The 16928-nt window shown below is 47.6% G+C and overlaps 1 protein-coding gene across 3 annotated transcripts in view; it reads right to left on the bottom strand.

Moving 5' to 3' along the window:
• The window catches only part of LOC106572123 (WD repeat-containing protein 7), a 376679-nt gene that overhangs the window by 263679 nt on the left and 96072 nt on the right, over positions 1 to 16928 (bottom strand). For all 3 annotated transcript variants that reach the window (XM_045693965.1, XM_045693962.1, XM_045693964.1), the window contains exons 15-18: positions 14626 to 14859; positions 11173 to 11466; positions 10870 to 11066; positions 865 to 956 (exon numbers count right to left, since the gene is read on the bottom strand). In XM_045693965.1, coding sequence (XP_045549921.1) covers positions 865 to 956; positions 10870 to 11066; positions 11173 to 11466; positions 14626 to 14859 — 817 coding nt within the window. The remainder of the gene's footprint in view (positions 1 to 864; positions 957 to 10869; positions 11067 to 11172; positions 11467 to 14625; positions 14860 to 16928) is intronic.

Genomic DNA, 16928 nt, shown 5'->3' with positions numbered 1-16928 from the left:
CAAACACCAGGGCTGGGGTCAAACACCAGGGCTGGGGTCAAACACCAGGGCTGGGGTCAAACACCAGGGCTGGGGTCAAACACCAGGGCTGGGGTCAATTCGAATTTAAGTCAGTAAATTCAAGAAATTACATTGAAAGAAGATGCTCTTTTTTTTTTTCAATGATTGAATAGAAATGTCAGCTTACTTCCTGAATTGACCCCAATCCTGTAGTATAACAGGTGAGCTGCGCTGGAAATGTATATATTACATCAACCCCCCAATTTGTTTTGTACACTGCTGCTACTTGCTGTTTATTATCTATGTAGTCACTTCACCCCTACCTACATGTACAAATGACCTCTACCAACCTGTACCCCTGCACACTGACTCGGTACTGGTACCCCCTGTATAAAGCCTCGTTATTGTTAATTTATTGTGTTACTTTTGATTATTTTTTAAAATTCTGTTTATTTGGTAAATATTTTCTCAACTCTATTTCTTGAGCTGCACTGTTGGTTAAGGGCTTGTAAGTAAACATTTCACTACAAGGTCTACACTTGTAGTATTCGGGGCATTGGACAAATACAGTTTGATTTGATATTGTAGACTGTCGGTGACACCTTAGTTTACTCCTGCGGAGAATGAGGTGTTCTACGGACGTGTTTATCAAATGACATTCTATTCCCTATACAGTGCGCTACTTTTGACCAGTGTAGTGCACTATATAGGGAATAGGGATGCATTAGGGACTCAGACCTAAGTTTTAAAGGCCAGGAGTAGATCTCTCCTAGATCTGAGACTCAGAGCGCCTGATGCCTGCTGCCCTGTACATCACTGGTTCTCCTAGCACCGCCCCGAGGGAAAACAGCCTTTTGTAGTTACCTTGTTTGATCTGTCCCTGCACGGCCGGACTAGAGACCTGGGGGGGTGCTGCAGTCTTTTTGGGGGTCTCAGGGGTCCCGGGTCTAGGAGGCCTGGAGAATAGAACACAAAGATACCATCAAATATTTAGCAGACAGAGAAGCGTGAATTGTGTCCATGTACTGTGTAGAAAAGACACGCTTAGTAGTATGAGGGTGGGGGGGTGTATGTGTGTATGCATGTGTGTGTATGGTCAGAGAGAGGTTATGAACAACAAATCATCACTATACAAACACTCTCAATTCCCCTTTTAATTCAGGCTAACTACAGGTTCAGATGTGTTCTGTTCTATCTAGTAGTTGAAAGCCCCAAGGCTTTTTTTTTCTCTCCTCTCAGGTCCACAATATTAAAGGGAAGGTGGCCCCATCATTATTACCTCGAACACCTGCAGTTCTCCTCCCACCAGGGTTTCCTCCCATCCTGACTAAATCACCAGGGTCAAATACACCGTAACACACATATAAATCAGAGACTGTTTTAACAGGTTTCCTAGACCTCCACTTGTGATCTTTACAGCGCCTCACAGCCCACACTACCCCCTTTAAAAAGCCTCGGGGTGAGTGTTCCATTCTGCTGACTGCACCTGTTGCATTGGGACTAATGAAGACAATGAAGAGAAGAACAGTTTCTCTCTCGTTAGCTAAATCCTTGCTAAAAAGTAGACTACATGTGCTGTAGTGGGATCTGACACTAACAGGCTGCCTGTGATCCTGTGATGTTACAAATCCTGGTCTGGAGGGAAACGTTCTAACATTTTATCTGACAAACGAGTTATTCTCTCAGGAGAGTGAAGACAGAGTAAAGTTAGTGATAGAGAAGTTTCGCCAGAGAGAGAAGTCTGTGGCCTTCACTAAGTCTGGATAAAAAGAGTGATGTGACCCTTCGTTCAGTCCCCTCCACCCCAGTCAGGTCCTTCGTTCAGTCCCCTCCACCCCCAGTCGGGTCCTTCGTTCAGTCCCCTCCACCCCCAGTCGGGTCCTTCGTTCAGTCCCCTCCACCCCCAGTCGGGTCCTTCGTTCAGTCCCCTCCACCCCAGTCGGGTCCTTCGTTCAGTCCCCTCTACCCCAGTCGGGTCCTTCGTTCAGTCCCCTCCACCCCCAGTCGGGTCCTTCGTTCAGTCCCCTCTACCCCAGTTAGGTCCTTCGTTCAGTCCCCTCTACCCCAGTTAGGTCCTTCGTTCAGTCCCCTCCACCCCAGTCAGGTCCTTCGTTCAGTCCCCTCCACCCCCAGTCGGGTCCTTCGTTCAGTCCCCTCCACCCCAGTCGGGTCCTTCGTTCAGTCCCCTCCACCCCAGTCGGGTCCTTCGTTCAGTCCCCTCCACCCCAGTCGGGTCCTTCGTTCAGTCCCCTCCACCCCAGTCGGGTCCTTCGTTCAGTCCCCTCCACCCCCAGTCAGGTCCTTCGTTCAGTCCCCTCCACCCCAGTCGGGTCCTTCATTCAGTCCCCTCCACCCCAGTCGGGTCCTTCGTTCAGTCCCCTCCACCCCAGTCGGGTCCTTCGTTCAGTCCCCTCCACCCCAGTCGGGTCCTTCGTTCAGTCCCCTCCACCCCAGTCGGGTCCTTCGTTCAGTCCCCTCTACCCCAGTCGGGTCCTTCGTTCAGTCCCCTCCACCCCCAGTCAGGTCCTTCGTTCAGTCCCCTCCACCCCAGTCAGGTCCTTCGTTCAGTCCCCTCCACCCCAGTCGGGTCCTTCGTTCAGTCCCCTCCACCCCAGTTAGGTCCAGCAATGTGACTCCTACGTCCATGGTGGGTTCCTATAAAATATTATGACAGTAAAACTGTCAACAACATCTTATCACAGAGAACTGTACCGTCAATACTGAAGTATATATAATTGTTTAGACTTTGGATCTTTATTTAATTGATCGATTTCATCACCTTTAAGCCTCTGAGGCTAGCTAGATGTAGTAGTAGACAGCCAACGGTAATCTATCTGACCAAGCCGAGGCTGAATTCCTATTGGTCACGCAACACGGACACATTTACTCAGCTAGTTGGAGTCTGCATAGAAACAGGATAGAAACCCCTTTAGAGTGATCAGGGCCTATTGTCCCAGTCTGTAGAAGAGGTTTGTTCAATGATTCGCTAAGAGAGATCTGTACAATACCTCTACCCAGACCATTCATTTAATTTAGGGCCCATCCACTGTTTATCACATTAAAGGCCAGGCCAGACAGACACAGCTATGTATGCATCCCAAATGGCACCCTATTCCCTATTTAGTGCACTACGTAGGGAATAGGATTCAATTTGGGAAGCAACCAGGGAAATGCACTCTTTAACACTGTGCATCTTACCCAGTGTAAACACAAGATACAGGAAACACACACACAACTAACAGGGTGGAAAAAGTGCAGCAAAAGCTGAGCTGTCAACCCCTTAAACTCCTGGGGATTGGCCAATATGGAAAGCATATGTGTAACCATGGTAGCAATTCGAATGGAAGAGTTTGGAGATGATGGGATAACGATTAGGCTAAATAGGTGAGGACAATTCACCTGATACGAGATGAATCTAAACACTACACCGTTGATTTCATGTTCTTTTTACTGTACCTTTTAAGCCGCATTTGTTGATAACGAACACGGAAAATACTCTGTATACAATCAGTAACATGATAAGAATATTAGAATCTGGGATAGGTGCAACATAAGACAAGGACAAGGGTTTTTGAGTGAGAGGTCTAACTGGTGTTTCCAAGTGAACACAGCTGTCAAACCGGAGTTTTCAACTATAAATGTAATTTTTTGGGTTTGGTTCTCCTAGCTGTGCCGTTGAGGAACAAGAGCAAGCACACTTGTAGTTGTTTTGAACACAGCCCTGCATCCCTGCCTTTACACAATTACTGTTGTTGTTTAGGCCAGGGGTTCTCAAATTGTTGTGTGTCCGGGGAGCCCTTTTATGTTAAGAAATTCACCAGGGACCCCCCCCTCATAATCAGAAAAGATCAAGTGGGATGAAAGTAGCAAACAAGGAGTTTTACTTTTTATGATGTCGGCAGAGCACGGCCGGACAAACCAAATCTCTGTCCTTAGGAAAGACCATTTTAAACGCTCGCCTCTGGGCATCGGAAAGAAAATGTTGCCGTTTTTAAGCTACTGTAATTTCCTGCAATTCTACAAATGTGTCATTACAGAGAGATTTTGTTGTTGTTGCAGCCTTAAAAGCTAATATCCTGCAATTCTACACCTTTTTCCATGAGGCAGAGAGAAAACCTTGCCCTTTTAAAGCTTGAAATACATTAACGCAAAAAAACAAAATGTGAAAGAAATTGGGGAATACAAGATGTATTGAGTTGAAAATAAATTGAAATGGTGGAGTACTTTGAATACCAGCCTCGCAGACTCATGTTGCCCAGGGTTAAAAACATATTTACAGATTAATAATATTACATTGTATTATATTACACCCTCTAAACTTATTACACGGATCCCTTGGCTATAATGTGTTTAACCCTTAAGAGTCTAAGCCCTGCCCAAACCGTGGGAGGGGAGGTTCTACTAACCTATATGGAATTATTTTAAGAATGTCATACCAAGGGTCATTTAGCGTTTTGATTATGAATGTTAAAGACCCCTTGAAGTATAAAAAAATTTAAAAACATGAAACAAAATGTTTTGGGCTGCTATTAGCCCATACAAACGCATTGGATAACAGATTCTCACTACATGGAACAACAGACAGTCCTAACTGCCATTAGCAGTCATGACTTTTAGAAGCTTCTGATAGGCTAATTGACATAATTTGAGTCAATTGGAGGTGTACCTGTGGATGTATTTCAAGGCCTACCTTCAAACTCAGTGCCTCTTTGCTTGACATCATGTGAAAATCAAAAGAAATCAGCCAAGATCTCAGAAAAAAATATGTAGACCTCCACAAATCTGGTTCATCCTTGGGAGCAATTTCCAAACGCCTGAATGTACCACGTTCATCTGTACAAACAATAGTACGCAAGTATAAACACCATGGGACCACGCAGCCGTCATACCGCTCAGGAAGGAGACACGTTCTGTCTCCTAGAGATGAATGTACTTTGGTGTGAAAAGTGCAAATCAATCCCAGAACAACAGCAAAGGACCTTGTGAAGATGCTGGAGGAAATAGGTACAAAAGTATCTATATCCACAGTAAAACGAGTCCTATATCGACATAACCTGAAAGGCCGCTCAGCAAGGAAGAAGCCACTGCTCCAAACTGCCATAAAAAAGCCACACTACGGTTTGCAACTGCACATGGGGACAAAGATAGTACTTCTTGAAGAAATGTCCTCTGGTCTGACGAAACAAAATAGAACTGTTTGGCCATAATGACCATCGATATGTTTGGAGGGAAAAGGGGGAGGCTTGCAAGCCAAAGAACACCATCCCAACCGTGAAGCACGGGGGTGGCAGCATCATGTTGTGGGGGTGCTTTGCTGCAAGAGGGACTGGTGCACTTCACAAAATAGATGGCATCAAGAGGAAGGAAAATTATGTGGATATATTGAAGCAACATCTCAAGACAGCAGTCAGGAAGTTAAAGCTTGGTCGCAAATGGGTCTTCCAAATGGACAATGACCACAAGCATACTTCCGAAGTTGTGGCAAAATGCTTTAAGGACAACAAAGTCAAGGTATTGGAGTGGCCATCACAAAGCCTTGACCTCAATCCTATAGAACATTTGTGGGCAGAACTGAAATAGTGAGTGCGAGCAAGGAGGCCTACAAACCTGACTCAGTTACACCAGCTCTGTCAGGAGGAATGGGCCAAAATTCACCCAACTTATTGTGGGAAGCTTGTGGAAGGCTACCCGAAACGTTTGACCCAAGTTAAACAATTTAAAGGCAATGCTACCAAATACTAATTGAGTGTATGTAAACTTCTGACCCACTGAGAATGTGACGAAAGAAATAAAAGCTGAAATTAATCCTTCTCTCTCCTGTTATTCTGACATTTCACATTCTTAAAATAAAGTGGTGATCCTAACTGACCTAAAACAGGGAATTTTTACTAGGATTAAATGTCAGGAATTGTGAAAAACTGAGTTTAAATGTATTTGGCTAAGGTGTATGTAAACTTCCGACTTCAACTGTATGTACTACGCCCACTGAGATATATGTACTACGCCTACTGAGATATATGTACTAAACCTACTGAGATATATGTACTAAGCCTACTGAGATATATGTACTAAGCCTACTGAGATATATGTACTAAGCCTACTGAGATATATGTACTAAGCCTACTGAGATATATGTACTAAGCCGACTGATGCACAACTTAAAGTAATACATGTCAGAGGGTTGTTAAAGCTACTCTTTTACATGAGGAGACTTGTGTTGACCCGGTTGGGGGCTAACGCATCGGGCTGGGGGCTAACGCATCGGGCTGGGGGCTAACGCATCGGGCTGGGGGCTAACGCATCAGGCTGGGGGCTAACGCATCAGGACCCGGGCTGGGGGCTAACGCATCGGGCTGGGGGCTAACGCATCAGGACCCGGGCTGGGGGCTAACGCATCAGGCTGGGGGCTAACGCATCAGGCTGGGGGCTAACGCATCAGGCTGGGGGCTAACGCATCAGGCTGGGGGCTAACGCATCAGGCTGGGGGCTAACGCATCAGGCTGGGGGCTAACGCATCAGGCTGGGGGCTAACGCATCAGGACCCGGGCTGGGGGCTAACGCATCAGGACCCGGGCTGGGGGCTAACGCATCAGGACCCGGGCTGGGGGCTAATACATTGTTTAAATGGGCTTTCTGGAGATTCTTCTTAATTTTAAACTAGCCAGGAAGACATTTATTGTAGAACACTGTCAGAAATCTAAGATGGCCACATGAAAAAACAAAGTTTTGAAATATTGAGGATTGGCTTGGAGCATCTGTAAGGCTGGAAGACAAGATGAGAAGAAGACTGGCTTGGAGCATCTGTATGGCTAGAAGACAAGATGAGAAGAAGACTGGCTTGGAGCATCTGTATGGCTAGAAGACAAGATGAGAAGAGGACTGGCTTGGAGCATCTGTATGGCTAGAAGACAAGATGAGAAGAAGACTGGCTTGGAGCATCTGTATGGCTAGAAGACAAGATGAGAAGAGGACTGGCTTGGAGCATCTGTATGGCTAGAAGACAAGATGAGAAGAGGACTGGCTTGGAGCATCTGTATGGCTAGAAGACAAGATGAGAAGAGGACTGGCTTGGAGCATCTGTATGGCTAGAAGACAAGATGAGAAGAGGACTGGCTTGGAGCATCTGTATGGCTAGAAGACAAGATGAGAAGAGGACTGGCTTGGAGCATCTGTATGGCTAGAAGACAAGATGAGAAGAGGACTGGCTTGGAGCATCTGTATGGCTAGAAGACAAGATGAGAAGAGGACTGGCTTGGAGCATCTGTATGGCTAGAAGACAAGATGAGAAGAGGACTGGCTTGGAGCATCTGTATGGCTAGAAGACAAGATGAGAAGAGGACTGGCTTGGAGCATCTGTATGGCTAGAAGACAAGATGAGAAGAGGACTGGCTTGGAGCATCTGTATGGCTAGAAGACAAGATGAGAAGAGGACTGGCTTGGAGCATCTGTATGGCTAGAAGACAAGATGAGAAGAGGTCTGTCCGTTCACCTGCTCCCCCTGTTTTATGTAAGAAAATAATACAAACACATCAAGGGGCACTGGGCCTGCCGTCAACAGACTTCATGAAATTGTCATCATCTTTCTGGCATTTCAGCAACAGCATGTTGTTAAATCATTCAGCTTCCCTACGAGACCAAGAGGAGGAAGCTCTAACAATCAGACCATCTCTGCCCCTGTCTCTGCTCACGGTTCACTGTACAAATAGCAAACTGAGGCTGAACAACAGCTCAATACAAACCAGGCAATCATCCCCAGTTTCAGCAATGCCACACCAGGCCAGGGGCCCACAGAGGACATGGAGGTAGTACAGACTGGGGACAGGTAATCGCAGGGCCAGGGGCCCACAGAGGACATGGGGCCTGGGGGTACTACAGACTGGGGACAGGTAATCACAGGGCCAGGGGCCCACAGAGGACATGGGGCCTGGGGGTGCTATAGACTGGGGACAGGTAATCACAGGGCTAAGACTGAGGATCTACCCACCATTCAAAGCTACACAACATCCTTCTTAATATTGGAAACCTACATACATACACATCGCGCAGGGTTCTACCTACCTACATACACGTCGAGCAGGGTTCTACCTACTGTCGTGTCTTTGGCTATGCCGGATTAAGTGATATGACATGCTAACCTATAAAATTCTTTCTCCATTTAATATTACCTGATTAAGCTAATCATGTAAATGTAATTAACTAGAAAGTCGGGGCACCACGGAAGAACGTTTATAGAGCCGTTATCTTCCGAATAAACTCTTAAAATACTTAGTAATACTTTACATCGATCGGTAGCAGTCAATATTAACCCTTATCTTATTTTCAGTCTCATAATGAAAGTTGTAAATTCTTGGCTATCTTCACGAACCCTGGCTAACAAGTTGAATCAGCAATACCAAATTGGGTTTAATTATTTATTTACTAAATACCTAAACTAATCACACAGAATTACATATACACAGAATACCAATGATGTCATACAGAAAACGTCCTGGTGGACGGAACCTGTATGAAAGCTGGTTACACAAAGGAAAGGGGGTTGGGCTTGAATGAAAGAGCGGGAAGATTTAGGAACGAAGAAACGGCAGCTATGCTATCGTAAATACAGTATCTTGTGCATTACTAAATTACCGCCCATTTGGAAAAGGAAAATGCAATAAATATTTACTCTGAGCTGCGCTTCGGTATATTGATCGTAGATGCTGGCCGTGTTGGCCAACAGATCTTCCTGTCCTCGGAAGAATGTCTCTGGTGGTAAATTGGATACGTGGTGGTATCTTCGTCCGTCTGTTAGACTGGATCCGTCGTCCGTCCTTTCCTAGCCCCCGTCTACAGCGGCCGCTGCTAACTCAACGGCTAGGAAGTATCACTTTTGTAGTGAATAAGCTCAAAGTTCATACCATTCGCCACCAAAGCTCACGCCGAGGTTGGCTTAGTTCTGTACTTGACATGTGTGTCCTTCTAACGTAGAGGCTGCAGACCTCACGTACTGGAACAACGTGGTTACCTTTTCGTCAAAGGCTTATATAGTGGAGAGGGGGAAGGATGTGTTTCATCGTTTATAACCCCTCTTCACAGGGGTGGGCCACTGATCAAGCAGGGCACTTTCCTTATGAAAACCCAATTCTCTCATTTGGAAGCTAAAATTACATTTAATCTCCTAACAAACAATTTCAATATCAAACATTTCAATTGCATAACAATTCCATGTTACTCTGATAACTAGAGGGTGTATACTTTCTCAGGTACAGTTTATGTCATCCTGTCATCAGTCATAATGTCTCAGATGACAACCGAACTGACATCCATACTCATTACGTTCCCAAGCATATTTCCAACTGGTTTTATTACCAAAATATGGTTCCTTTTCCCCATTGATGTATATTTAACACAGGCTATTCAAGTCCTTCAGTAGGGTCAGCGAGGGGAAGGGAGAAAGGTATTTATGGGGGGGGGGGGGGTCATAAACCTTACCCACAGGCCAACGTCATGACACTACCTACCTACATACACGTCGAGCAGGGTTCTACCTACCTACATACACGTCGAGCAGGGTTCTACCCACATACATACACGTCGAGCAGGGTTCTACCTACATACACGTCGAGCAGGGTTCTACCTACATACATACACGTCGAGCAGGGTTCTACCTAGATACATACACATTGAGCAGGGTTCTTTCTACCTACCTACATACACGTCGAGCAGGGTTCTTTCTACCTACCTACATACACGTCGAGCAGGGTTCTTTCTACCTACCTACATACACGTCGAGCAGGGTTCTTTCTACCTACCTACATACACGTCGAGCAGGGTTCTTTCTACCTACCTACATACACGTCGAGCAGGGTTCTTTCTACCTACCTACATACACGTCGAGCAGGGTTCTTTCTACCTACCTACATACACGTCGAGCAGGGTTCTACCTACATACATACACGTCGAGCAGGGTTCTACCTACATACATACATACATACATACATACAAGTCGAGCAGGGTTCTACCTACATACATACATACAAGTCGAGCAGGGTTCTACCTACATACATACATACACGTCGAGCAGGGTTCTACCTACATACATACACGTCGAGCAGGGTTCTACCTACATACATACACGTCGAGCAGGGTTCTACCGACATTCATACACGTCGAGCAGGGTTCTACCGACATTCATACACGTCGAGCAGGGTTCTACCTAGATACATACACGTTGAGCAGGGTTCTACCTACATACACATTGAGCAGGGTTCTACCTACATACACATTGAGCAGGGTTCTACCTACATACACATTGAGCAGGGTTCTACTGTGCTGTGTTGTTTGGTATTATCTTGTTGGTGGAATCTGTAATGTGTTACACAGTATACTTTTTAAATTTGTTCTGCTGTAGTAGAATCGGTGATGCGGTAAGTCTTACGAGTCTATGCCTGTGTGTGTGTGTGTGTGTGTGTGTGTGTGTACATCTTTTAAAGGGGCAATCAGCCATTGGTACATATATTTTTGGACTTCTAAATGAATGATATGAACCCATTGATTCTTGAAGAATAGAACTTATAAATCCCTCATGAGCTCACAGTCCATCAGAACCCAAATAAACTTGTTTTACTCCAATGCTGGTAAACAAAGAAAACCTCAAAACATGGTTCAAACTATCATTGTGATATTATGGCTGGTCAGTGCTTGTATCCATAGCTCTGTCTATGAATTGGAGAGAGTGGTTACATTTCTCCTGCCTCATCCCTCAGCTGTTTACCGAAACAGGGGCGGTGGAGGCTGCTATTACTGTTATCGTTTCAACTGCTGATTGCCCCTTTAATGAAATATCACCCCTGAGCCAGGTCTCGGTGCCCATGTGACAATACTGCGTACCTGACGGGTGCCTTCTTCATGTGTTCTCCCACAAAGGTGGCATTGGTCATGCCCATCAGGGTGTTAGCCAATGAGATGACAGAGAGCAGGTGCTGGGTGGTCACGGCCCGGGACACTCCGTACGTCCCTTTACCCACCATCTCTGACAGGGACAACTTCCTGCCCGTGGACAGGGCCATCTGACGCAGCAGGGACTCCTAATTAGTACAGAAGAGTTACATATTGATGCTAAAAACCCTTAACCAGCTAATATTTATATTATATATTCTGAAAATCCTTAAATAGTAAAAATGTATATCTTACCTTGAAGGTGGGCAGCATGAGAGACATGTGACCTCCACGGGATATGAGACCGAAGGAGATGGGGCAGTGGGGTTTGAGCATGCCCAGTCTGCTCAGACACACCTCGTCCAGTGGTCCGTTGAGGCCCCAGGCGTGGAGACAGGACATGAACAGTTTGGCCGTGTCCATCGTCAGGTTATACTCCAACAGAGACAGAGACTTAGACTTCTCCTCACGTCTCCTCATCTCCTCCTCCTCCTCCTCGTCTTCATCCAGGAGGTGCTCCTTAATGGTCTCCTTCATTGTCTCCTTCACCTGTTGGACATGACAAAATGGCCGCCAGTCAGTAATTAAAAACTACAGAAATAATCATGGTGGGGCTTATTGTGCTCAGTTTTTATGAGAAGTATTTCAATTGGATTATTGTCCAAGGAAATGTTATACAGTCAGATTCTCATAATAAAAGGTACAAAAGGTAAAATAATTGTATCAGTCTAACAATAACTTTTGTTGTGAATAATGTGAATAATATCTGTAATAAGGAGGCACCCTATTGGCACCCTCGTCCCCATTTAGCCAGCATGGCACCCTCGTCCCCATTTAGCCAGAGCCAGCATGGCACCCTCGTCCCCATTTAGCCAGCATGGCACCCTCGTCCCCATTTAGCCAGAGCCAGCATGGCACCCTCGTACCCATTTAGCCAGGATGGCACCCTCGTCCCCATTTAGCCAGCATGGCACCCTCGTCCCCATTTAGCCAGCATGGAACCCTCGTCCCCATTTAGCCAGCATGGCACCCTCGTCCCCATTTAGCCAGCATGGCACCCTCGTCCCCATTTAGCCAGAGCCAGCATGGCACCCTCGTCCCCATTTAGCCAGAGCCAGCATGGCACCCTCGTCCCCATTTAGCCAGCATGGAACCCTCGTCCCCATTTAGCCAGCATGGAACCCTCGTCCCCATTTAGCCAGCATGGAACCCTCGTCCCCATTTAGCCAGCATGGCACCCTCGTCCCCATTTAGCCAGAGCCAGCATGGCACCCTCGTACCCATTTAGCCAGGATGGCACCCTCGTCCCCATTTAGCCAGCATGGAACCCTCGTCCCCATTTAGCCAGCATGGAACCCTCGTCCCCATTTAGCCAGCATGGCACCCTCGTCCCCATTTAGCCAGAGCCAGCATGGCACCCTCGTACCCATTTAGCCAGCATGGCACCCTCGTACCCATTTAGCCAGCATGGCACCCTCGTCCCCATTTAGCCAGCATGGAACCCTCGTCCCCATTTAGCCAGCATGGAACCCTCGTCCCCATTTAGCCAGCATGGCACCCTCGTCCCCATTTAGCCAGAGCCAGCATGGAACCCTCGTACCCATTTAGCCAGCATGGCACCCTCGTCCCCATTTAGCCAGCATGGCAGCCTCGTCCCCATTTAGCCAGCATGGCACCCTCGTCCCCATTTAGCCAGAGCCAGCATGGCACCCTCGTACCCATTTAGCCAGCATGGCACCCTCGTCCCCATTTAGCCAGCATGGCACCCTCGTCCCCATTTAGCCAGCATGGCACCCTCGTCCCCATTTAGCCAGCATGGAACCCTCGTCCCCATTTAGCCAGCATGGCACCCTCGTCCCCATTTAGCCAGCATGGCACCCTCGTCCCCATTTAGCCAGCATGGCACCCTCGTCCCCATTTAGCCAGCATGGCACCCTCGTCCCCATTTAGCCAGCATGGCACCCTCGTCCCCATTTAGCCAGGCCGCATGGCACCCTCGTCCCCATTTAGCCAGAGCCAGCATGGCACCCTCGTCCCCATTTAGCCAGGCCAGCATGGCACCCTCGTCCCCATTTAGCCAGCATGGAACCCTCGTCCCCATTTAGCCAGCATGGAACCCTCGTCCCCATTTAGCCAGCATGGCACCCTCGTCCCCATTTAGCCAGAGCCAGCATGGCACCCTCGTACCCATTTAGCCAGAGCCAGCATGGCACCCTCGTCCCCATTTAGCCAGAGCCAGCATGGCACCCTCGTCCCCATTTAGCCAGCATGGAACCCTCGTCCCCATTTAGCCAGCATGGAACCCTCGTCCCCATTTAGCCAGCATGGCACCCTCGTCCCCATTTAGCCAGAGCCAGCATGGCACCCTCGTACCCATTTAGCCAGAGCCAGCATGGAACCCTCGTACCCATTTAGCCAGCATGGCACCCTCGTCCCCATTTAGCCAGAGCCAGCATGGCACCCTCGTCCCCATTTAGCCAGAGCCAGCATGGAACCCTCGTCCCCATTTAGCCAGAGCCAGCATGGAACCCTCGTCCCCATTTAGCCAGCATGGCACCCTCGTCCCCATTTAGCCAGCATGGCACCCTCGTCCCCATTTAGCCAGCATGGAACCCTCGTCCCCATTTAGCCAGCATGGCACCCTCGTCCCCATTTAGCCAGAGCCAGCATGGCACCCTCGTCCCCATTTAGCCAGAGCCAGCATGGCACCCTCGTACCCATTTAGCCAGCATGGCACCCTCGTCCCCATTTAGCCAGAGCCAGCATGGAACCCTCGTCCCCATTTAGCCAGAGCCAGCATGGAACCCTCGTCCCCATTTAGCCAGCATGGCACCCTCGTCCCCATTTAGCCAGCATGGCACCCTCGTCCCCATTTAGCCAGCCATGGAACCCTCGTCCCCATTTAGCCAGCATGGCACCCTCGTCCCCATTTAGCCAGAGCCAGCATGGCACCCTCGTCCCCATTTAGCCAGAGCCAGCATGGCACCCTCGTACCCATTTAGCCAGGATGGCACCCTCGTCCCCATTTAGCCAGAGCCAGCATGGCACCCTCGTCCCCATTTAGCCAGAGCCAGCATGGCACCCTCATACCCATTTAGCCAGCATGGCACCCTCATACCCATTTAGCCAGCATGGAACCCTCGTCCCCATTTAGCCAGCATGGAACCCTCGTCCCCATTTAGCCAGCATGGAACCCTCGTACCCATTTAGCCAGCATGGCACCCTCGTCCCCATTTAGCCAGCATGGCAGCCTCGTCCCCATTTAGCCAGCATGGCACCCTCGTCCCCATTTAGCCAGCATGGAACCCTCGTCCCCATTTAGCCAGCATGGCACCCTCGTCCCCATTTAGCCAGAGCCAGCATGGCACCCTCGTCCCCATTTAGCCAGCATGGCACCCTCGTCCCCATTTAGCCAGCATGGCACCCTCCTCCCCATTTAGCCAGCATGGCACCTCGTCCCCATTTAGCCAGCATGGCACCCTCGTCCCCATTTAGCCAGCATGGCACCCTCGTCCCCATTTAGCCAGCATGGCACCCTCGTCCCCATTTAGCCAGCATGGCACCCTCGTCCCCATTTAGCCAGCATGGCACCCTCGTCCCCATTTAGCCAGCATGGCACCCTCGTCCCCATTTAGCCAGAGCCAAAAGAAGTGCAATATATAGGTAGCCATCCCAGTCCCAACCCAGCAGGACCATCCCTTCCTTCACCTGTTTGAAGATCTTGTTGGCGAGGAAGGACCCTCCCTTGTCGGCTGCTCCCTGGGCCTTCTGGAGGGTCTCTGGGGAGACCAGGGTGGGGTTGGGCCGCTGGGCCTCCTCAGTCAGCAGCTGGATGATCACCGACTCCACGTCGAAGAACAGGACATGCATGTCAGGGTCTGTCAGATTGGTTTTCATGGCCTGCACCACCAGACTGTTGTTGGAATACTTCTGCAGGTTACCCTGGGAAACAACAAAGACGGAGAATCCTGTATGAATCGTGAATAATGATGAGTGAGAATGTAACAGACGTACAAATATCATAGCCACCAAGACATGCTAACGTCTCACCATTACAATAAGAAGAGGTTAGCATACCACCAAGACATGCTAACATCTGACCATTACAATAAGAAGAGGTTAGCATACCACCAAGACATGCTAACATCTCACCATTACAATAAGAAGAGGTTAGCATACCACCAAGACATGCTAACATCTCACCATTACAATAAGAAGAGGTTAGCATACCACCAAGACATGCTAACATCTCACCATTACAATAAGAAGAGGTTAGCATACCACCAAGACATGCTAACATCTCACCATTACAATAAGAAGAGGTTAGCATACCACCAAGACATGCTAACATCTCACCATTACAATAAGAAGAGGTTAGCATACCACCAAGACATGCTAACATCTCACCATTACAATAAGAAGAGGTTAGCATACCACCAAGACATGCTAACATCTCACCATTACAATAAGAAGAGGTTAGCATACCACCAAGACATGCTAACGTCTCACCATTACAATAAGAAGAGGTTAGCATACCACCAAGACATGCTAACGTCTCACCATTACAATAAGAAGAGGTTAGCATACCACCAAGACATGCTAACGTCTCACCATTACAATAAGAAGAGGTTAGCATACCACCAAGACATGCTAACATCTCACCATTACAATAAGAAGAGGTTAGCATGTCTTGGGAGTATGATATTTGTGCATTTAACTTTCACTCATTGTTATTCACGATTCATTCAGGATTATATGTAATCATGGTATCGTCCACATTAATGTTGAAGTGTTTAGAAACATTATATTCTTTACAATAAAAGTGACTCCAAAATGATTATTTACCATTCATTTCTATTGGACACAAAATAATCTGAAACACAACCAAAACAAACTGCAAAAGCATCCAACAAATTTGTAGAGTCACAAACTTGATGTAATAAATGTGTGCTATGAATATAGAACAAAATACTTTTTTACTAATTTAATACACTAAAGTGAATTTGGCCCTATACTTTTAGTCCCCTAAAACGGTGAGACTATGTACAACAAGTGGTGTAATTTCTAAACGGGTCACCTGATATGGATGAAAATACCCTCAAATTAAATCTGACAGTCTGACCTTTAACCTCATAGTCATCATTTAATTTCAAACCCAAAGTCTTGGTGTACAGAGCCAAAACAACAACACAATGTGTTACTGTGTCCCAATACTTTTAGGAGTTCACTGTATATGTAAACTCTGAATGACAGTCCATCAATCTCAAATCACCGTGTTTCCCTTCCATTTCACTGTGTCTGGATTCAGGAGCAAAGCTTTAGATACAGGTTTAGTCACTGTGTTAACATGGTATAGTTCACCTCCAATGTCCCCAAGCTTTTTTCACAGAATCTCATTCTGTTTTCTAACCACAGCAAGTCTCACTTACAAACATGCTCATCCTTATTCAATTGTAATTCGATTTGAAAGGCCCCTGCACTACACACTCTCTGCAAAGGAAAGGATGTTTACATAGAAACAAACAAGGTCTACAATGACTGGACTAGGCCCTCAGAACATGAGTTTTCTTTCTTCCAAGAGGAGAGGGGGAGAGAGAACGAGAGAAGGCGAGAGAGAGAGAAAAACGAGAGAGGAGAGCAAGAGAGAGGAAGGGGAGAGAGAAGAGGGAGAGGATTGAAAGAAAGCAGGAGAGGAGAGAGAAAGAGGATTGAAAGAGAGAGGAAGGGGAGAGAGAAGAGAGAGAGGATTGAAAGAAAGCGGGAGAGGAGAGAGAGAGAGGATTGAAAGAGAGAGGTTTGAAAGAGAGAGGAAGGGGAGAGAGAGAGAAGAGCGAGAAAGAGAAGCTGCTGTCAGGTCCCCAAGCTCCCTAACCCCTCCCCCCTATCCTGCATCTGCTCTGTCCGGGAGGGAGGGAGGGAGGGAGGGAGGGAGGGAGGGAGGGAGGGAGGGAGGGAGGGAGGGAGGGAGGGAGGGAGGGAGGGAGGGACTCAGACAATAGAGTAAGGTCTAT

This window comes from Salmo salar, chromosome ssa01 (assembly GCF_905237065.1).
Source record: "Salmo salar chromosome ssa01, Ssal_v3.1, whole genome shotgun sequence".
Classification (NCBI taxonomy): domain Eukaryota; kingdom Metazoa; phylum Chordata; class Actinopteri; order Salmoniformes; family Salmonidae; genus Salmo; species Salmo salar.
Note: the sequence above shows the minus strand (reverse complement) of the source record. Positions and strands in the feature narration are given on the sequence as shown.